Source organism: Anoplolepis gracilipes, chromosome 2, assembly GCF_047496725.1.
Source record: "Anoplolepis gracilipes chromosome 2, ASM4749672v1, whole genome shotgun sequence".
In the NCBI taxonomy this organism is placed as follows: domain Eukaryota; kingdom Metazoa; phylum Arthropoda; class Insecta; order Hymenoptera; family Formicidae; genus Anoplolepis; species Anoplolepis gracilipes.
Window position 1 is genome coordinate 20030148 of NC_132971.1, and position 23685 is coordinate 20053832.

Below are 23685 nucleotides of genomic sequence, written 5' to 3' on the forward strand. Positions count from 1 at the left end.
ACGCTTGACCGCGGTGTCTCGAAAAAAAGACAAAGTGATAAGGAATCCATATATATGCGTCATGTGTTTTGTATATCGCACATCACGAATTGATTGATGTCGGCGTTGTGTAAACATAAATACGATATTCGAGAATTATCGTTAGTCTTCGGTTTTCTAGATTAAATACTACTAAGGTCTTGAATAAAGAGTCTCGTTGAAGAGATCTACAGGAGAAATTAAAATTTATGTAAAATCAATTTAATTGTATATTTATTTATATGTTAAAAAAAAAAGTCTCTTTCTTTCGAGATATTTTATTCAGAGAGCGTTAAAATTGTTCAGTAGTTGAATAATTGCGAATAATTATTTTGAATAATAACGACCGAAGAGAGGTATCAGAGGAATATGCGAAGAACAAATATGCGAAGTATGAAGATTAAGATGTAGATGAACAAATTATTACATCTGAGCAGTGCGCGTAAAATTGTCGTGCTTGCAAATGGTGCATCATGAATTAAGTTATTCGAGGAAGAATTACTAAGAAAGTGACGAGAGCGATTATCTGTCAGCTGTGATAAATTTCCTTTCTTCGTTCATACATTCCTGCATGCGCAGTGAATGACGTAGGCTTGAGTTTTGTCATAAGATACTTAGAAGATAGAGAGAGAAAGAGAGAAATCAATAAATTTATCATGCTCTGAATTAAACTCTTATCGAGGTATAAAAAATAAATTACAAAAACTAAATAAAATTGACAAAAGGATAAGAAGATATCAAATACAAAAGTAAATGAAAAATAAGATAAAATGTGCAAAAAAAAAAAAAAAAAAAAAAAAATTAAAAGAAGAGAGTTACTTTTAATATGAGACATAAAATATTAATATAATTATTTAATATATATAATTATAATTATTAATATAATAACATATTAATATAATTAATAAAGTTTTAGCATTAGAGCTTGTATTTTCGTTTTATGAAATTTTTTAAATTTAATTTTTCTCTCGAAAGTTTACTCGTAGTGAAGGTTTATGCATTTTTGACGTGCTGCATTCATGACAACTCAACTCAAAGCACGATTCAAGGTTCACGATTACGATAAGAACATCTTTTCATACAAAGAGCACATGATGAGCGAATGTCGCTTCGCCCGGACTAAGTAAAATGCGATAGTAATATAATTCTCAACCGAATATACATATTTGAGAAATTGCACAAAATTATAAATATTTATATAATAAAAGACTTTATTTCCCTGGCATTAAATGAGGGAATATTAACTTGCTATTAGGCGAAGCTGTTGATTATAAGATAACGTGTTCTAAAACACAAAATTACGTACTCTCAAAAGCGATAAACGAATGTCCTCTCTGTGTTTATAAAGTTTATTGATGACGTTTCAACGAGCGTTCGCGATGATTCACGGTCCACTTGTACAAATCAATTCTGGAATGGAAATTAAGAGTACGGTGCTCGCGTTACGCCGAAAATACCGTAAATATCAAAACTGTAACACGTCAACGTGTTTGAATAATCTACATAAATCATTAAATGATGTAACATTCTACTTTCTTCGCGCTTGCGATATATAAATTAAATATAATTAAAAATATATTTAATTTATATATTTTATTGTTATATAAGTTAATTGTAAGTCCACAGTTTAGAAGAATAAAGACCTTGAATAAAAGGAGATAAAGAATCTCGATATTTTCAAATACTATGATCAAAGACATGTTTAAGTACTTTTTAAATAGTGACATTTATTAATTTACATAGTATTATAGTTTTGTTTAAAAAAATGATTTATAAGAGGATTTCTCATACTCAGTAATCACATGTATATCTTCAATTAATTAATAGTATTATAAAAGTTTCATAAAACTCTAAATGAAATATAATGCTATTAATTAACTAAAGAGAATATCAAATATATGTGATTTCTTGATGTGATAAATCGTCTCATAAATCATTTTTTCTTTAATAAAATTGCGATAAATATTACATCCTGATATTTCTAAATTATGGACTTAGCATTTTCAAAATAAATGATTCAAAAACTTGCAAAAACGAATTAAAAAGTAAATCTTTTTAAAATTCTACAATCAATTTATAAAATTTGGATCCATCGGTATCGTTAATAATTTTGTTTACTTCTCTATTTAGTCCCTTTTGACGACCGTCTGCTCCTCTCAATTTGCAGATGCAGGATTGAAATGAAAAGCGTTTTCGCGCGAGCGACGAATCTCCTTCTGACTCGTCCTTCTAGGGCCGAAGGATTGCTTTTCTTTGGGATCTCCGCAAAGGGAGGGAAGCTCCCCGAGACCCGACTCGTTTATAACAGGGGCCAGTGCCCTGGTACGTGGGATATACTGGACGACCTTGGGCCTCACGGCCAATTTGCGAGGTCCATTCCCTGCAGATGCGCCCTTACGACCGTCTTATTAACCACAAAGAATACCCAAGCTACGAAGAATACCCTTGGATCGTGTCCCTTCTCGGGAAAGCAATCGTCACTCTTTACGCACTAAATAAAATCTTAGAGATTTGTTTAATATTTAATAATTCTTTTCACTAATGTTTATATTTAACTAATAACTCGATTTGACTATACTGATTTTCCATCTCTCTCTCTTTCTCTCTTGTCTCTCTAAATTATAATACCAGTTATAAATGATATCTTGTTATTACTCTGCTTTATGATATTTAAAGATAGGTAATGATATTTATTTTGAGATGTATCTCTTTCTCTCTCTCTCTAGTGACGTCGCAAAACTCTTATCGTTTCGGCTCCCATTGTCAGTCGCATTGTTTGAATATCTTTCCTTTTTTCGAGGAAGATTTTTGTAAAATTTATGAATTACAGAATGTGTGAGGCGTACAATCAAGTGTACTAATGATGTGCGTCTCTAACGAGAATATTTCACTACACGCGACTCTTTGTTCCTTTTTACGAGCATGAAAAAAAATTAGAAACTGTGCAAACAATTATGTAAAAGTTATGAAAAAATATGCTTTTTAAATATTATGGAAAATTTTATTTATAGAATGCAAACGCACTATTACTATTAATATACAAGTTTGTATAAGTTCCGCCGTTCGGTTTAAGAAAATTTCAATCGCAAACTTTATAGCTACAATAATTTAGACCACTGCTTACTATTTGATGAGCGATAACTTCGATAAGCTTTCGCATACTACATAATTGCTTACGTAGCCTTTCTACATCTCCTTCATGCTTCTCCGTCCCCGACCAATTTAACCCTTTCATGATAAATACTTTTCAACGTTTATCATATATTAGATATAACATATTTGAATGAGAAGATAAATGGCGTAATTTTTTTATGTTGACATACATATTTGAATATCATTGGTTAAAATATAGGATTTATCCCAAGAATTATTCAAAATTGAAATAAACTGTATTGTTCAAAAAGACATGTTAATTCCACTTAAAGAATGTATTACAAAGATAGAAAAAAATAAAAGAATATCATATCTTTAAAAACGTCGAATTAAAATAAAATTATAAAAGTAACACCTAATTTAAAAAAAAAAAAATCTCCGAAACACTTCCTATTTAGAAAAAAACCTTTACAGGTCAGAATTTTCTGACCTGATTCTTTGAACAAAAAAAAGTATTGACGTGCCAAAAGTTGAGAAAGCGAAGATAGAAGATAAGGTGATTTCTGAAAGAACCTCTTTCATCTAGTTTCTTTATAATGGAAGTTGTTTTGAATTCCGAGGTATTCGTCACATATCGTGCACGGAAGAGGGAAAAGCGAACCCTCAAGAGGGACGTACGGCCCTGTACCCTTGAAGCCGAAGGTTGCCACCGAGCGCGAGGGACAACTTTCCTTCCTTCCCCCCACCGCACTTCACTACCACTACCACCACCATAGCCTCCTATCGTATCCTCCTGCTTCTTTGTACTCGGCTTTATTTCATCGAGCCCCGGACACATCGATTGGCCTCGACTCCCGTGCTACGACTATAATAATAATATTCAGATATAATTCTTCCGAAAAAACACAAATCACAGACGAAACCTAATAGCGACGAGAGATGTCGCCGACGCGGTAATCTCGACCTAATAAAAAAAAAAAAAAAAAATTCGATCCGAAAGATTTATAATGATATACTAATGTGCGATATTCTCGATAATAATCTCGTTATTCAGCGTTCCAGATTTTTATCAAAGTCCTTGAAATTAGTTGACAACAAGCGATGATAAAAAAAAAATTCTGTATCTTCGTCGAAAATTGTTGAAACAAAATCGTGTAGGAACAATAATCGGCGCTACTCGAGTTTATATCTTCGCGACACGATTTACCGAAACTGTCGGTATCTGCATTGCTAAACGGCTTGCCAATAAAGCCTTCGACTAAATTTAATACGTACCCGATCATAAGTGGAACGTCGTTACGTGTTAATCGAGGTGACGCGATCCGAGTAGAGCGGTAATCGATGTTATTCGGAATATAGGCAGGCGTTTTAATTTACGACGATATTGTGCGACCAGCGGACGAGTACAGTGTCGCAGTAATAGTAGTAGTGTTGTAGACCATTTACACACGAATACACGTATCGACGATCGCGCGCGCGACCAGCTGTTCGACGGGCACAAAGGACATTCAAAGCCATTCCCGCTTTTGCGCTCGCGCTGCTGACGAGAAAATATTGTGACGCAAACGATAACATTACAGCGAGGCAAGGCCGCGGCTTTTCCGATTCGTCGTTCAATGTGACGCGAGTTGAGCGTGTCTCCGGATCGTTTTCCCCACAAACGCTCGTCGATTTTTCACAAACGTGGAAAAAAAAAAACAAATTAAATATTTATTTATATCAACGTGTTTTTAAACGCGTAGTAAAATATAATAGATATACATTTTTTTCTCTGCAATGCGTTCTTCATGCAAAATAACAGTGTCACAATTAATATATATGAATTATATTGTTATAAATTATTCATTTAAACACGATTATGTTAAATGCAATGAAAATTACCCGAATCTTTTTTACAACATTTTAAAGAGGAGGGCAAGTATATAAAATTATGAATTATAAAAAAATATATATTAATAAATTTAATATAAGTAACTCAAATATAATAAAATCATAAGAGTTTTAAAGTTGATGAAGATTTATATTAATATAAATTAATATATGTAGAAAGATGTGTTCTAAAGTTAGAATTAATGAAGCCTTGAATATTAGGTTGAACGCGAGATAAACTTTTATCGAGTCGTCATCAGGTTTAAACAAGGACGATTAACCTTTGATTGAATGCGTGGGAGGCAAGTGACCCGCGTTAATTGCGCTCAAATGCAGTTTGTTACACGAGCAATCTTGAAGTCGGAATATTTCCCGCCCATTAATCTCTGGCCATTAAGTCGTGCATTTTTTTAAATAAATTAACGCGCGAAACGTTAAACTAACTGCTAAAGGTAATTCGTCGTCGAATACTAGCAAGTAATAACAAAGAATTAGAGATAAGCATGACAGCTGCGAAATGATTGATGGATATATCGCTGTAGTTGTCTGCGCGAATTACACGTAACGTAGCCTTGCCGCAACCTGTTTCGCCTGTTGAATGATTTTCCTTTCGTGACATAAGGCGCATCATCGCGTTCTCTTCGGTGAGAATTAACACTATGACCGTCAGCAAAAAAAAAAAAAAAAAAAAAAATACACAGTTCGTTAAACGAATAGCAATCCATACAAATTACATCTGCATTTTCCTTGAAAGCATTTGTACGTGATAAGAGTCTTTGCTATTTGCTAGTATTGTCCGTGTATATAAAACATGTATGCAAAAAATACAGTTGCTTTAAAGCTACAAAAAAATAAAATTCATGTATATACAAGTGCCATAAAATACAGGCGTCATTCGTGTGACACGGCTGTTAAAAATAAGGTTGGCAAAATTCCTCATTTTTTGTCAATCATAAAAATTCATGTCAGTAATAAATAAAAATGGATATTGTCCAGAAAAAAAAACTAGCAAAAACTTTTTTATTAAAAATATTAAAAATTAATAGAAAACATTTTTATGGATATTCGTCAATTAAGAGGTTTTGTATTATTTTATCTAAAATAAAATCTATAATATATTAGAAATCGACAGCAAGTAAATTAATTTTTCATTAGAAAATGTTGAAAAGTAAACGCAAACCAGATCTAGGTTGGTAGAAATTTTTAATTCTGTTACTATTACATTTTTCTTAAACTGAAATTTAATTGAAAATTTAATAATATTTATGTTTCCAAAATTTTTGTTTAAAAATTTCATGTATTAATAATTTGAATTTAAAAAAATTTTATTATTATGATCTCATTTTTCTAAACTGCAGTGATTAGTATGATTTATTAATTAAAGCAAAAATATCTTTTTAAGTTATAAAAATATATTTTACAGTGTTACATATTAATTATTTTTATAGTTTTTGCTACGTTATTCCATCGGATAAAGTCCAGCACAGTAAAGACCGTAATTTATTATGTTTTTTTTTTCACTGGACTTTTCCGGTTAACCCTGGAAAAGGTCGCCCAAAGATTAAATAGATGCATGAGAATTCCAGAAAAAACCCAAACTATCTGCAGGCACTTCGACAGTCCTCCAACTATGGTTGTATTTCAAAATTCACTGTTAGTACTGTCAGCATGTTGTCATTTTTATGAGGATATGCTGACAGTGAATTTTGGAACACAATCCCATAAATCTTCGACGTGGTACAAAGTCACGACAAGTTCGACAAAGAATACGCAGATAACCAACCCAAAGATACAGAAGAGATTACAGAACCGGTCACGTGGTGATAAAACGAGCGATAAGGCAGAGCACGATACACACTTTCGAGGAAGTATTAGGGCTATCGCACACAAAATGCATAAGCTGCATGTGCATAGCATAAGATCGTATGGACCAATAATAATATTATGTAAATCAATATAGCGACTTAATACTCGATGCTCATTGGTCCATACGATCTTATGCTATGCACATGTAGCTTATGCATTTTATGTATGATAGCCCTTATCAGGGTTGGCCGAAAAATTCCAGTGGGTGGAAAAACCATGGTAAATTCCGGTTTTTACCGTCCCGGACTTTATCGAATGGAATAAATTGGCAAAAACTATAAAAATGTATATAAGTATATACATATATAACTTTTTACAAAAGGATATTTTTGTTTTAATTAATAAGTTATACACTAATCACGTAGTTTAAAAATATGGTTAAAAAAACGAAACCAATATAATAATAAATTATTTTAATTTTTTCTTAAATTAATATATGTACATATATATATATATATATATATATATATATATATATATATATATAATACATTTTTAAAATAAAATCTTTGGGGATATAACTAAATTATATATTAATTTTTTGTATGAGAAAACATAATAATGAAATAGTAAAATATTGTAATAGTAAAAAACTAATTGATTGATAATTTTTATGGAAAAGGCCAGATTTTGCCAGTTTTTACCGGTTTTTACCACTGGTGGACTTTATCAAAAAAAAATGTGGAATTTTGTCAACCCTGACCCTTATACTTAATAGACGCGACATTTGTTGTCACCAACGCGATTAACACTAACAACACTAATGTGTTGCAATTAAAGATTGAGAATTTTAATGCGTTGCACGAGCGAGCGCAATTAAAATGAGATTTATGGAGACGTATTACACGTGTATTCTTATCAGGCAATAACGTTCTTCCTCCTTCGAAGGTGAAAATACTCTCGACGTAGTTTTCTAAAGTCGAAGTAAAATCGTCGACAGGCGCGCGAAATCGAATTTGCGCGGAATTGAAAATTTTACGTTAAATCCGAGAGCAGCTTTCACATTAAACTTTAACGGAATAATCTCCTCGCAATCTTCAATCTTGAGCTCCAAATTGGACAGATCTGAGTTTGTCGGCGAACAAAATGTCATCGTAGACTTGTTGGAAATCTTGGGGAAAAAAAAAAAAAAAAAAAAAAAAACAATGGTGCGCTACACACTTTCTCGAGTTATTTGCTGTTGAGATTAAATTCGCTTCGTAAACCAGTTGAGATAATTCTCGGCAACGTTACGAGCAATTTCTGCATTCGCGGGAAGGGCGTAGCAATGTCAAGGACACTCTCGACGCAGGTACAATTCTAAAAATAACGTCCCGACATATATCGCGGCCGTTAAATCATAGATAATCGTGGAGGGATGAGTCTCTCCGAGGGAGAGAATCCGTTTATAGTCTCGTGATTCACCGCTTTTGAATCGTACACAAGCAGGAAGTAATGACTAACGGTGTAAAGATCATCCCATTGACGAAAGTGGAAATATCATCGATTACGATCGAGCTGAACGACATACATATGTACGCTATAACGACGATGAATTTGCAAACACACGTTAGAATTCACGGACGAAAGGATCGCGTGTTTATTTCGAATATGTACATATGCGGCAACACGTAATATAAATACTTTAAATAATAAACAGACGTTACTTTCAGCTTCGTGACTTGTGTTGATGTTGTAATCGACGTCAATAGCTCGATAAAGGTAGATAATAAAAATGTAATGATATTTTTATGAAGCTTCTTTCTTTTCTCGTCAAACATCACAGAAGGACGTGTATGATCGAAATTGTACAGAACGAGCGTCAAAAATATCTTTGCCGTCACTTTTTCAGTGATTTTTAATAATTATTTAAATATTTTTAATAATATGCTTAATGAACATAGCCATAAAATAATGATAAAAATTGCAGCTGGCACGAAAAATGTGTCACGAACCAAAAAGCAAACCAGAGACAAATATTTTTCGTCGCATTCCGATTAATCACATCGCGATTAACACTTTGAACACGAGGTTTATCGTATTTTCATATTTATATTAATATTTATATTGGAAGCATTATTTTTCTGCAAACGTACGTTATTTTATTCAATTAACATCCTAATTTATACGTGTATGTCAAGCGATAAGAGACATCTTTCATCGTTTTAAAATGGCTCGAAATTATAAAAAAAAAAAAATATATATATATATATATATATATAAATAGCATTAAAAAGAACAGAGTAAATAAAATTGTTGCAAGTATCTTTCTAAAGTAAACACCTTGGTGCTTTGAAACACTTGCGGTGTGCGAGAAAAATATTTATAAATATTTCGAAACACTGAATTGCATTTCTCTCCTCTCTCGGATGATTCTCTCTCGAAATTTCGCCCTTTTCCGACAAGAAGATTGTCGATTCGTCGAGAGTCCTCGTCAGCCGACGAACCAACGTCTCGAACACAGCGACACGAATATAAAAGCCATTTCTACACTCGAATTCCTTCGAGTCGCGATCTCTGCGTTCACGGTCGAACGTGTCTATATCGAAAGCAGGCAGAATCGGCGAGCCGTGACGGAGCCCACATCAGGCAGCCTCAGGAAGGTCGGCGTCTAACGTAAAAAGGTGTATTCACCTTGATTCCGCGGCTCCTTCGCTCGCGCGACTTGACCAAGAACTTTCCAGTCAGCGCGAATGCGAATCGCGCGACGACCACAGGGAAAGAGAGAGAGAGAGAGAGAGCATTGGGACGGACAAAAGAACGAAACGGACGGCTAATGGCCATCGTGATACTTGGCCGCTATCCTCGTCGAAGGGACGACGGGTCGTTGACCGTCGCGCCTTCGTCGAGGCAAATTCCTCGAAAGCTTCGCGGCAATTCTGAGATTTCTATCGTAACTTTTTCAAAACTATATCTCTTTTACCTCCCTCTCGCGCTTATTTTTATTTATTTCTTGCAATTATATTTTTCATTCTTTCAATATCTTTTTTTCCGACGGCAAAGATGAGATATATTGACAAAAAACAAAAAAAAAAAAAAAAATGGTAAAATAAAATAAAAATGTATAGGGACGAATCGCTGTGCGTGAAGGATCGCAAATTTGAGCAGCCGGCCGGTGCCATTACTGTCGACGGGTGAGAAATTCGGGGAGGGTAAAAAGAAGGAACGTCTTTGTCGGCGTTCGCGTCGCGTGTTCGCCGCTACCGGCTCGGCTCGGCTCGGCTCGCTGGATCGATGCGATTACTCTCCGCGTCTACCGGTCAAACCGTACAGACACAAACGTTTCCCTCTCTCTCCCTCACCCCTTTCTCTTCCCCTCTCCGGTGGTGGTTAGTCCCGGACGGACGAAGACCCACCCTAGCTCCGACAACGGTGAGCCGTACGAGTGTACGTACCGCGCCAGCGCCATCCTGACATGAGACAATCCGGGCCCGGCGGGTGTCGACAGCAAGGTATCCAGATCTGCGAGCGGCGACTTGTCGTTGACACTATATCCCACTACTGGACACATGCGCGCAAACAATTCTTCGTCCTTGAATGGAGCGCGAGCTCGTCATAACTCTTCCGGCTGAGTCGTGCCAAGAGAGCAACCTCCTCTCTATTCCGATCCCCCCACCCCCCCCACCCTCTCACCTTTTCTATCTCTCGTCGTTCAACCGGCGCCGGATTTGATCGAGCGCGAACCGAGAGGTGACTCGCGTGACACGATCGACGAAGATAATGACGATTATCCTGGCTGCTTCTTGTCAAATTCCGAGTCTCTTCTCACCCTGTCTCACTGTCACTACCGCATTTTTCACTGTCGTGTATCCGTGTAGCGAGAACAATGACGATAACGACGACGGCTTCCCGGGGAGCAGCGCAACGATCGTCGTTGCGATCGTGGCGACGAGATCGCGTCGCGGTTGGCGATGCGCGGACGACGACGTTCTTGGAATCAATTCGGAGAAGAGCGAGGAGGCGGCGCAAAGCTCTCTCTCTCTCTCTCTCTCTCTCTCTTTCTCCCTCTGCCAACCACCAACTGCGCTTCGATCTCCCTCGTTCCGTCACTCTCTTTCTTCCTCTCGTTTCGCCTCGCCGGATTGAACCGTACGCGTGTAAATTACGTATTCAATGTAAATTATGTCGAGCGCCTGTCTTTCTTCCTCCCTTGTTTCTCGGCCGCGTCGAGCGACTCTCCGCGGACAGTACGCGACTGCGACCATTCGACTACGACGGCGCTGGCTCGACTGAACGCAGCTACTGAACGCCCGACGGTCCCCACTCCCGAGTAAGAAGGCTCGGCCGCGCTCGGCCGTGTTCGGCAGCGCTCGGCGACCTCGTGTCGTGCCAGAACGGGACGATACGATCTCCCTTCATCCCGTCCATCTCGCTCACTCAAGGCTCCCTCTCCCTTCCCTCTCGACCCTTTCCACTCCTCGCTCAGCAGGAAATTCTTCCCCCGCGAGCATGTGTGCTCCGAAATTGTTATTAAACGCCGTTTCCTGGATTTCGATCACTCGAGGTCGTTTCGTAACGCTATTATCGATGAATTCGGATCGCCTTTCGTGTTTTCGAAATCGTTCATCGCGGAAATAAGAAAAAAATATGCACTTTTTTTTAGATTTATTAAAAACTTATATCGAATAAGATATAGTAATGCTATAAGAATTTCATTTAAATCCAGATAATTGTGATATTATTGGATATCGTAAAGTCGAAAAATTTTGTAAACAGATTAAGGTTAATATTTTGTAGGTTACATATACATGGTATTATATACATTATTGTAAACATGTATAATACAAATGGAACCTTGAACGCTGTTACTTTCAACAAAGGCACACCCGGTCGAGAATTAAGGGGAAAGAGGATAAAACCGAGTCCTTCACTCTAAAGACGAGGGTCTGTACATATCTGAAAGGAAGGGATCCGAGAGAGAGAGAGAGAGAGAGAGAGAGAGAAATAGAGAGAGGGTGGTTCGCTCTCGATTATTCGGTTAGCGTGTGGAAACCCTCTTCGAATGGAAACACGCTTTCCTCGCGTTCAAAAGAATCGGATTTCGGGCTTTACGAGCGATTTTACTACGTTATATGAAAAAAAAACTTTATATTCTAATTCAGTTTCAGGACTTTGACGATAAATATTAAATGTATAATCTCTCCATTTAAAACGTAACAGAATACATCTGGGATCAGTTTAAGTATTCCGGACACGTGTACACGCGACGATACTTGCGATAGGCATCAAATGACTTTCGGCGGTATCGACACCGGAAACCATTCGAAAGAGCACGACTACCTCCGTTGTTCGTCGAAATTACATGAAAAAGGGGTCACGAAAATGTTTTACGAATCCGTTTAAGGTGCCTTCCTCTCGGAGGGGTCGGCGTCAATGGGACCGTGACGTCGTGCCGGAATCACGCACGACGGTCGTGACATTGTGAGAACGATAATATACTGGGAGAGAAACCGGAATATATTTCGGCCAAAATGCGTTCGACGGTTCACCACACCGCAGAGGAGCATCCGGTATGTGTACATCGAAAGAGTTATGCCAATCCGTGAAAATATATAACTCGAAAGCAGCAATTATCTCTCCCTCACCGGATTCTAGATCAAAGACAGAAACCTTGGTAAAAAAGCTGACATAAGATATGTAAATAAGACAGATAATTCAAGAATATATAATAGCAGAATTAAGAATTATCTTCTTGTTCAGAAATTCTCTTTATTTGCTGATAAATGTTCAATAAATGATAAAAGAATTCATTAAAACTCATTTTAAGAAATCTAAAAATTATATAAAAAGCGTCATGACAATTTATAAATTATATATTATAATTACAAAAGTATTATAATCTACATATATAATTAATAAAATTGTTTCTGGTATATTTTATATATTAAATAAAAATAATATATTATAATTCTAAATCATAAATAATATAAAACAATAATATAGTTTCAAAAAAGATATGAACTTAAAAAATTATTAAAATTATTTTTAGTCCAAGAAATTTTTCAATTTATAATAAACCTGCCACACACGAAGATCTTTCGAACTGGGCTCAAGAGAGCTTTTAAAAGAATGGTAGTTTTCAAAGAAAAGATTGAAACATGGGAAAAATTGGACATTTTCGAACTTGAGTTAGAGAGGTTGATATTAATAAGCGTGTCCTCGGGACGCAGACTCCCCTTGACCCCCTTGAAAAACGACCCTGAGCCCATCCGCCCCGCAGCGCGCGAGGGTCGCGTCTCATATACCCTCTAATGGGTCGCTGCTATTTCTATTATATTTCTTTTGTTCGCGTGCGCCACGTTTTCCCGCTGTTTGCACTGTTATTATTATTAAAGACTTTCTTACATCGCGCCTGTGCTAATATACAGTTCCTGATATATTACTCGATGTATGATTTCTTGATATATGATATACGTCATTCTTTCTGGAAATCGCGCTTTACTCATAGGGTCATCTTCTTTTCGCACTTTTCTCTACATTTCGCATTTTTACGTTTCATTTTTTTTTTTTTTTCTAATATTCGGTCTTATTTTTGTTGTCTGTCTCGATGGAACTTTGAATTAACAAAGTTTCGTAGACGTAAGTAAATTTGCGCGTTTAAGGCCGAAGCTTAACCGCTCTAGCTCGTAAATTCGTATTTCACTTATATTCTCGGAGTATAATTGAACGACAGAGTTTATATGTATCTCCGTTCGTGGAAAGTTTGGAGCAATTTCTATCGTGGATAAGTAAAATTGAGAACGTAGTATGTAATATAGGTATAGTTACGGCTGCTGCCTTATTGCCGGCAATATGGACGCGCGAAACTTCTTTGAATGTATGGAGAATTGTGCGAATATAAGTCGGCCGTACAATCACGCGTGGATAATCCAGTGACTAAAGATCGCGTTCATAGCGCGTTCATTTAACGCTTAAATACGACAATGGGCGATTTTCAACCCGCGATTATTCCGTAACGCGAGCTTGATATTCGTGGATGAATAAAGCAAAAGAGATGAGAGCTAAAAACGTCATAGTGTATAATTTTCGTTTTGTATATTTCGACAAAATGTATACATGAAAATAGAATTTAAATTAGTATTAAATAGGAGATTAAGAACAAAATTAGAATTGAAATGGAATTGACACGTAAGAAGGTCAAGATGCTATTGTAATACATATTTAATGTCAAAGAGAATACTTAATAATTTATTAGCGAATAATATAATTGAGAAATTCGACTCTCTTTGAGAAATTTTCATAGAGATAGTTGATATAAAAGAGGACAATTTTCTCAAGTTATCTGTTAATTGAGTATGATTGCTTCGCATGATTACTGGCAGTGTCTACCGTTGTTTTTTTGTTATAAAGACATCCAACAACCCAGTGATTTTTTCAACGTAACAAGGCAGCTATGACAGCGGAGAAAAAGAAAGAAACGCAACGTAATTAATGCAAGAAAAATTATATCATCACAATTTTAATAAAAATTAAATTAAATAAAATGCAAAGTAAATAACGAAAATTGCAAAGAAGATAGAAAAACAAAAATTAAAATGACGAGAAGCGACGAACGATGACCGGATTAATTAAATGAGTGAAATAAAAACTTTATGAAGCGAGGAACGGACTTCGAGATAAGTGCGAGCAAAGCAGATTACGCGATTGCTCAAAGTTTTGGGGCGTTGTTCCAGTTCGGGCAAGCTAATATCGTATAGAAAGTGCCAAGGGGGAAGGGAGTCGCAGAGGAGGAAAGAGCGCTCTCCACGGAAAGCGGGGGCGGGAAACGACGACGATGGCGATGGTGTTGGCGAAAGAGAGAAGAGCGGCTGTGCTCGTAATGCCGCGAGAGGTAATTGCGTTAGAACGAGCGAAATGGAAAGAGAGGAGCGAGCGAAAGGCAGAGAAAGAGAGAGATAGATAGAGGGAGTGAGAGAGAGAGAGAGAGAGAGAGAGAGAGAGAGAGAGAGAGAGAGAGAGAGAGAGAGAGGTAGCCAGCCAGCAGAGCAGCGACGGAGGGTTCAGACGAGGTCAGGTCACGGGACGAGAGAGCCGAGCCGAGCCGTTCGCTCGGTCGATAGAACGAAGCTACCACCTATGCTATGCGGCGGAGGCGACGGCGGCTGTGCTGATGGTGGCGGTGGTGGTGGTGGTGGTGGTGGTGGTGGTGGTGGTAGCACACCATGTCGTGCGCTCGCCATGGCTAATGAGAGCGAGCGTACAACCACTACCATCACCCACCACCTTCACCACCATTACTGTACTTGTACTATGCTATGCGAGCCCGATGCGATTTCTCGACACGACAGGGAAGTCTGGAGCAATGTTCCCGTCGACATGTCGAATGACGGTCTGATTAATGCCGACTGGTTCCGGTCAACGTGAAATATGCGCGCGAATAGGAAAGATAAAAAAACAAATTGAGATGTATCGCTGATATGATATCGTCGCTGTTACGTATGCCCACATGTATCTTGAACAATATAAAGCTGATGTTTAGCAATATATTTTTAATTAATAAAAACGTAGAAATGATGAAATGTAAATTGAGACATATTGTGTTAAATATAACGTGAAAAGAAACAGAAAAAAAAAAGAGAAATTTAGGTAAATTATATTCGACAATCTCGCTTAAGATTAATAATGCGTCAAAATATATCATTGATGTATCATAATGTTGCGTAAGACTTTTACGAGATGACAAATGACAGAGTTTCGTACATGTATTTACAAATGTATTAAAGCGCATATTTTATGTACACATTAATGCAAATTAAATTAATGGATGTCAATTTAAAATCGTCATTCCTTATTTACGAATACATTTCGCTCAACACTGTTGCAGACATTTTTGCTGCCTACATGCTACGTACAATATTCATTTTAATTTATTACTTTATTATAAACTAGTCTCTCTCTCTCTCTCTCGCGACGAGATAAATTATTGACGCTTTTGTCCAACCTGTCGGATTGTTCGTATATGTAAATAGACGCTTGTAAATGCATGTGCTCCTCACGGCCGTCGATTAAATGCCAAGTGAAGCGGTTAAAGAGAGATCTGACGTGCGAGACTCGACAAAGTCGCGAACGTGTCGGGCTACTACATTATTTAGGCCGCTCATGCATTTCCGTGAGGCTACATAGTTTTTTTAAAATTTTTTTTCCTCCTTTTTTTAATTGCTCATTATTCTTGCACGCGCGTGGCGTCCAAAGACATCCACGCCGGTAATTTCTATTAAGGAAAATAAAACGGTGAAAAATATTGCGGCTCGTGTCGACTACACTCGACTACACTCGCGTCTGCTTCCTAGTCCGGACATTTCCTCGTGAAAGCTCCGCGGAGATGAGGCGTCGTCATTAACTCGACAAATGCGTCGCGTTACAAACTGTGAATTATATTTCTCAAACTCTGGTAATTCACACGACGGAAGTCGATTGTTACCTCGATGACAATACGACGACGAGATAAAAACGGAATACGTTAACCTCTCCGAGCCTTGTAACTTTTCAAGCCGTATATTTAACGCAAATCGATAGCCGCCTGGCTCTGTGACATTACGATCGCCACGTATATCAATTTATTTTCAGAAATCGCTCGCGAGTCGCGTAAGACTGGTGCAATAACGACTAATGAATCGTTCATTACGAGTTGGATTCGCTCCAAGCGAAGATGGTAGTTTCGATCGTAGGAGGAAGGTCGAGGAGGAGCTTTTCCGAGTACATACATACTACGGAAACGTGGCTCGCCGATAAATAAACGATCGATAACGTTACACGTGCGGTTAACTAAATATCTGGTAAATCCGACCAGCCGACGAAAGAGAAGAGGGTTAGAACGGAGACTCCTCGGGCTCGTCGCCTCACCGCTTCACGGTCGGGTAATTGATCGTGGAAATGACTTTTACGATAAAACGGAGTCAAAGTCAAGACGCGGGGATCTGACACGGACCTCGCTCAACTCGGTCAAGGCAGAAGACCGTTAGAACACCCGTCGTAGGACACGCTCTATACGCGGTGGCGAATATATCGCGTCCGAGATGCCACGCGAGCGCGTTTCTCACGACGTTGCTTCTTGCTTAGATCATCGAGAAATACACACGACTATCCCGATTACGCACTTCAACGCGAGTCCCATGTTCGATGCCTCGAATAACGAATCTGACTCGCTCGAATTGTGCCGATTAGGATATTAAAAGTTGCATAGTTTCGCGACCATAGTGCCCGAGATAAGGTTTCACTCTATACCGGATACGGAAACGTCGAGATTTATATATTTATTAGCGGCTGTTACACATATCTTTTATTATCTTACCGCGTTTTCTACACCCGATCTAGTCTTAACTTTCCCTTAATATAATTGCGGCTTAAACGACTGCCGTTGTTTTCCACTTTCTTCATTGTATAGCTGATGCGTCTCTGTATCTGTATAGCACTCTCTCTCCGGTAACACGAGCGAAATAAACATACATATATATAGACACGCGACACGTAAAGTCAACGATCTGAGAATATCATTCCTCGCCTTTTATTCTCGCGTAAAGCATGAGCTTCGTAAAAAAAAAAAAAAAAAAAAAAAAAAAAAAGGGGATTAAATTTTAAAGTTAATCTCGGAATACAATCGGACAAAAGAGTTGGGATTCCGCGGAGAGACAAACTCCGTCCACAGTTATATTATTCATATCGACGAAAAAGATTTCTCCATGTGCCCGATTCCATCGACAATCGCTGACATTTCTTCTGGGAGGACAGGTGGGAGGGCGCGTTTGAATTGTAATAAAAATGAGGTCGACTCCTCTCTTGTGGGCCAAGGCATCGCGCGCGCGTTAGGCGATCTCCGCTTTAAGAGAGAAAGAGAAAGAGAAAGAGAGAGAGAGAGAGAAAGATCGTCGAGTGCGACACCGATCGATGTAACCACTTTTTTTTTTACACATCAACTCGGATTATATTTATGGAATGAAGAAATATGTATGTACAGACACAGTAATTTTTTTTAACAACAAATTATATTTATTTATAATATAATAATAATATCATTTTGAACTTTTAGGCAAAAATTCTTTTTTTTTTTTCAAACGGAAGAGAAAATTAAGTTTAAAAAAAATTAGTGATTTTGACTATGTCCATGTAATTTTTAGCGATTAAGTCACTTTTGGTATTTTTCTTATACAATCAAGAGTACTTGTAAAAAATTGTCGTGTTTTTTAATTCGTGAAGACTGATTAGATCGACTTAATTTATTTACCTCATCAAAAATAAGACATAAAAGAACGCCGTAAAGTGTACTGTAATACTGTTCGCAAAGAGAAAAAAAAAAAACGACGTGATTAAACGGATTAAACGCGCTTATTATTCGTGCTCCGTCGCGAGATGAACGGAAACGCGCTTAATAGCCTTACTCGGAATTCGCTGAGAAGCCCGGTATGACAAATTAATTAACGGTGCTCCCTGGATCGGCTCGTTAGCTTAATTATCTCTGGGCACGAGTTCGAATTCGCTCGACCATAAAACGTACGAGGTTGATTATAGCGACAAACTGAAATCGAATCGAACTGGTTTGCGATTGCACATCGAATCGAAGGTCGGTGTTACATAATTTAATTACAAAGATTTTCGTCGTTTAGGGTGCGTTTATCAGACCGATAACTAATTTTTGCACAAAAAGTTACAAAGTCAAAGTGTATCGATTATCAATCTTCAAGTCGTCTGGAGAGAAGCTAAAAAGAAGCTAAGAAGAAATAAAAAAATACTGTCATAGTGAGATCACACAAATCATAAACTATTTTTTAAAGAGTCCCAAATCTAGAGTATGTCTTGTTTAATCGTTCAATGTTAAGTTTTATTAGAAAGAAAAAAAACCTATTTTTCCCGAAATATGTTATATATTCATTTTATTTTTGTTCACTTAAAATACGCTGGATAAAAAAAATCTAGACAAGTAATAAACATATTGGAGCGTGATATTTTTAGCAGGATTACTCGAGAAAATAATAACTCATACAAAACGAAAACAAATAAAAGAAGAGAGAGAGAAAGAGAGAGAGAGAGGAAGAGAGAGAGAGAGCTTTTTGGCGAGAATTTTATGCTTATTTCACGAGAATATTTTCCAGGTTCAAATTAGTCGACCGTGGCCTTCGACACCCCCGGATAGTCTGTAGATACCTCCGTGGAGCAGCGGAGCCCACGATCGATTTCATCGATTATCGATACCGGGGTTAAGGTCATTCTGTAATCTAAAAGTGATGTAGAACGACACGTGGTGTATATTTCTCGTTTCTCGTCGTGTGACAAGGAGAGACCTCCGTTAACTTGGCATCCTCACTCAGATTAAGATATTAATAAAAATTATGCTATACATCTGAATTTAATTTCTCGTGAGGGTACTTGGCTATGGATATTGATAAAAACTATTGAATATCAGGATACTTGAAATAACCTTATCAAATAATATTGCTGAGCAAATAGTCTAAAACATGAAATGTGATAGAGTCTAAGTTGTCTCTTGATAAATTAACCACGATGAACGAAGCAAAGATAAAAGACACCTCGAAGTTGCGAAAGTTTCGAAAGCGAGGACTGAAGGGAAAGTCGAGAATAGAGAGATTGCCCAGTTTCGATGAGTCGAGAATATGGGAAAGTTCGAAATAGTGTAATATACACATATATATATATATATATATATATATTGTACATATTTATTTAAAAAAAAATGTATTTAGTCCTCGATAGTCTTTATTTCTTTTTACAACTTTTTACTTTCTTCACACAATGCAAATGTTTCAAATCGATTCAAAATTTAAATTTTGTAAATTTTAATTTCTCTCGATATGAGTCAAGTTCTAATATTTTACTACTACCCTAAATGCTTATCTCTAATTTAGATATACTTGTACCAAAAACATATTTTATTCGAACCTTTCGAAGGAAGATAATTAATAATTCAAACTTTTCTTATTTTCTCATATTGCATCGATCATCACCGATCGGTTGTCGATCGAGGAAGCAGAAAATACCGGAGGTCGTATCTATAGACATGTACATACAATAGACCAGTCCCTGCCATGAAGGACAAAAATAGTATTCTAGGCATTTTTATGTTTTTCTTTCGGTCCTTTGATTTTCTTTGACTGGTAGGGATAGGTGAAGACAAAGCGAACACGTATTGCGAAAGTGTTTTCTTTCACACACATGTATTTCATCCTTTGGTTTCACTCCTTCTTTTCTTATTCAAGACAAAGACAGGAATGTCCAGAATGCTATTTCTATCCTTTATGTTTCTACGTTGCCTCTCACAGCAGGAGAGTCAGGTCAATTATATAAAGTTCTTAAAAAAAAAAAAAAAAAAAAACCACTTTTGTCAAAAATCTGTAAAATCCCTCCTTTATCAATAAAATTTTTTTTATTAAAATCAACATAATCCAAAATTTCATGTTTCAACCTTAAAGCGCCAATTATTAGATTTTTCAAAGTTCTAAAAAATTACAATTTTGATTTCTCTACTTTCTCAATAAAAGCTGTTTTTGTATTCATATGTCTATGGCACTAATTTTAAATCATCGTATCTTTTAAAATTCATCGTATCCTTTATACTTTAAGCCATCGTATCTTTTTGATGGTTTTGATTTTCGGATTGTGCTCGTGGAGACTGACCACAAAGACACTGTAATCAGAGAAAGAGACGGACCACAACCCATTTCCGCCATGTTTTGGCTAAATTTTACGAGAACAAAAGAAATGTACACGAGAGAGAAAGAAATATACTCTTTCAATCTAACTTATAGAAATATGGTGGACCAATAGCCTTCCAAAGTGGCTTCTTCGTGACCAGTATCTGATTACATCGTTTCTAATAAAGATTTTTCACTGGTAATCTTTTAACAAATATCACTATTCAAATTACAACATATTCCAATTTCAGCCAATTTGATTGAAATCATTTTTACATGTAAAATATGCAACGTCCTATTAATAAAAGTTATAAAAATTACTCTCAATTATTATGATGCAATAATCAATTATATTACAATTAAAAAATCATGTACTCAAAAATATATCAAAATATGTCAATAACAATTTTAATACAAACTTATAAAAATTTTTTGAAAAATTATAAATAATTATTTGAAATTATAAATTTTTCGGGATTTTTTGACTTGATTAATTAAATAATTAATTAATAAAAACTAAATAAAAAATTAGAAAAAACTAGAATAGTTTTTTATGTAGTCATATTTTTAAATTTCAAAATTGTTAGTACCGTATTATGCAAAAGTTTCAAAATTTTTTAAATTATTATATTTATTTTTATAAAATTAAAAGTATTTTCCTGAAACTAATAACCCCGTTCTTAGAACTAGAAATTCGCTACGTGTTCGTCGTTTTAGATTATTCTAAGAGCTAAACTTTTTAGTTAAAAGATGTAACAAAGATTTTGTTGATACTGGATCCGGCATTGTTAATTTTTAAATTTTAATTTCAGATTTATAATTAGCGATTTCCTCATAAATCTCCGTTTGTGCCGTAAATGATTAAATTAATAAGGTAAAAATCCGACAGCTTTAATTTTATTTTTTATCTATATTAGCTTTTTACAACACTGTTTTGTTGAATGACAAAAATCAACCAAGTAAAATTAATGTAAAATACTTATAAACAAAAAATTACTTCTTTTCCAAGTTAGATCTTCTTTCCCAATAAATCTCACTTAGTCTTTTTTGCTGCAATGGTTGACCACTGAACATACATCTCGCCACTAACACTTCCGTTTTTGAGAAGAAGAACGAGTGCATTAGCAGGCAAACTCATTATTGAAGACATCATGATTCAATGAAGCATAAAAAATTCACAACAAATGTATTTATTGTTTTTGTATCATTAATTCTAGTATGTAGATATGAAACACAAACGTGAAGCACGAAATTCACTGTAACAGGTTGGCTGTTAACTTGATACTGTTACATGCATTTGCTGCGCTGTAGATACTTTGGGCTGAAGAGCCTACCCTTAAAGTTTCAAAACTGTTTTACCAACAAAGAAGGTAAGGGAAACCTCTCTTCTGATTGATCAACATGAGTATAACAATTAGAAGCCCAACATGTCCTTGAAAATTATTTTGACAACCTATCATTTATTGTGTTTGAAACTTTTGTAATTGAACTTACTTATTTCTTACTTATTCTTAAATACACATTTATCAAATGTCCTTTGCCATTTATCTTATACTGTTCTGGTTTATCACACAGTCTATCACGTTGTTTGCACTATGTTGTCTGATACGGTTGTAATTTTTTCCTGCATATTAATGATTTCAAGGCAAATCATTTTTATTGTATTAATTTCATTAAATTACGAACTACCACAAACAACATTGGCCAAAAAAAGTATTTTTAGAGATCGTGACATATATTTTTTAGTAACTTTGATTGTGTTGAATCCAAATCTGACCTTAGGGTCAGATCAAGATTTTGAGAAAATCAAGATTAAAAGTGCAAAAAATTCACGATTTTTATAATTTTCGAGTATTTATATCTGGATAACTTGAACGTGATAGAAGAGTTTACTACGACTCAAATTAAAAATTAAACGTTCTACTTTATAAAGATGATGTGCAAAGTTTCTGAAAAAAACCATAATTTAACTAAAAAAAAATGGCATTAAATTGTGATGAAAAATGCTATTTTTCATTACATTAATTTATATGTAATCCAGCTGAGATAACAAAAACTGTTTTATCTTTAATAACGTAGATATATACATATATGCATATACAATATCACTAATTAATTATCAGCGTATGCGGTGGTATATCTATATATATTACACATATAATTTTTGCTAGGTTATATACAAGCTTTGATAATGTAATGAAAATAGTATTAAATGTAATGAAAATAGTATTTTTCATTAATTTAACTCCATTTTTTTGTAAATTGCGGTTTTTTTAGAACTTTTATACATTATCTTCGGAAAGTGAAATGTTTAATTTTTAATTTGAATCGCGGTATATCTTTCTATTATTATTGTATTAGATTATCTAGATATAACTACTCAAAAATTGTAAAAATGGTGGTTTTTTGTATTTTTAATCTTAATTTTCACAATCTTGATGAGTTAGGGTACTTTGACAGCCAGATGGATTCAGCACCTTCATATTTATTATAAAATATATGCCATAATCTGTGCAAAAATTCTTGTCAGACAGTGTAATTAATTTTAAAAAACATTTTTTTATATTCATTTTACTTAATTGATCTTCGTCATTCAACAAAGCACTTTCATAAAAACACTAACACAGACAATAAAAAAAATTAATTCTGTTGCATTTTTCCCTTATTAATTTAACCATTTGCGGCACAAACGGGGATTTTGGGAGTTGCTGATTATAAATCTGAAATTAAAATTTAAAAATTAAAATTAACGGATCCAATATCAATAACATTTTTGTTACTCTTTAACAAAAGTCTCGCTCTTAGAATAAGCTAGAACTAACGACGAGCATGTGACAAATTTCTAAATCTAAATAACGGGTTAACTTTTCAGGAAAATAACTCTGAGTTTACAAAAATAAATGCAATAATTAAAATTTTAAAATTTTGGATACTGTAAATTAAAATGTAAGTTAAATGTTTAACATAAGAGTATGTTAAACATTTAACACAAAAATTTCTACACAAGAAAATTTCAACAAAAATACAAAATGTTTTTTATCGTGCAGATTCAATATCGATCAAATCTTTGTTACTTTTTACTTTGTTACTAATGATAAAGTCTCGCTCTTGATTTTTGTCATTCAATAAAGCAATAATACAGTTAAAAAATAAAATTAAAGTTATAATATTTTTCACTTATCAATTTAACCATTTCAACACGGCAAATGTTGCTCTT

General features: G+C 35.4%; 1 protein-coding gene across 6 annotated transcripts in view; it reads right to left on the reverse strand.

Annotated features, from left to right (window-relative positions):
• Nucleotides 1-23685, reverse strand: part of Rdx (BTB/POZ and MATH domain-containing protein rdx) — an 82548-nt gene that overhangs the window by 19354 nt on the left and 39509 nt on the right. For 2 of the 6 annotated variants that reach the window (XM_072886753.1, XM_072886750.1), the window contains exon 1: nt 10182-10197. The exons of 2 other annotated variants lie outside the window; for them this stretch is intronic. Coding sequence is in view for 1 of the 4 variants with exons in the window: in XM_072886755.1 (XP_072742856.1) it covers nt 10221-10336 (116 nt within the window). In the remaining 3 variants the exon portion in view is untranslated. 2 more of the 6 variants (XM_072886758.1, XM_072886755.1) reach the window with 2 other exon arrangements.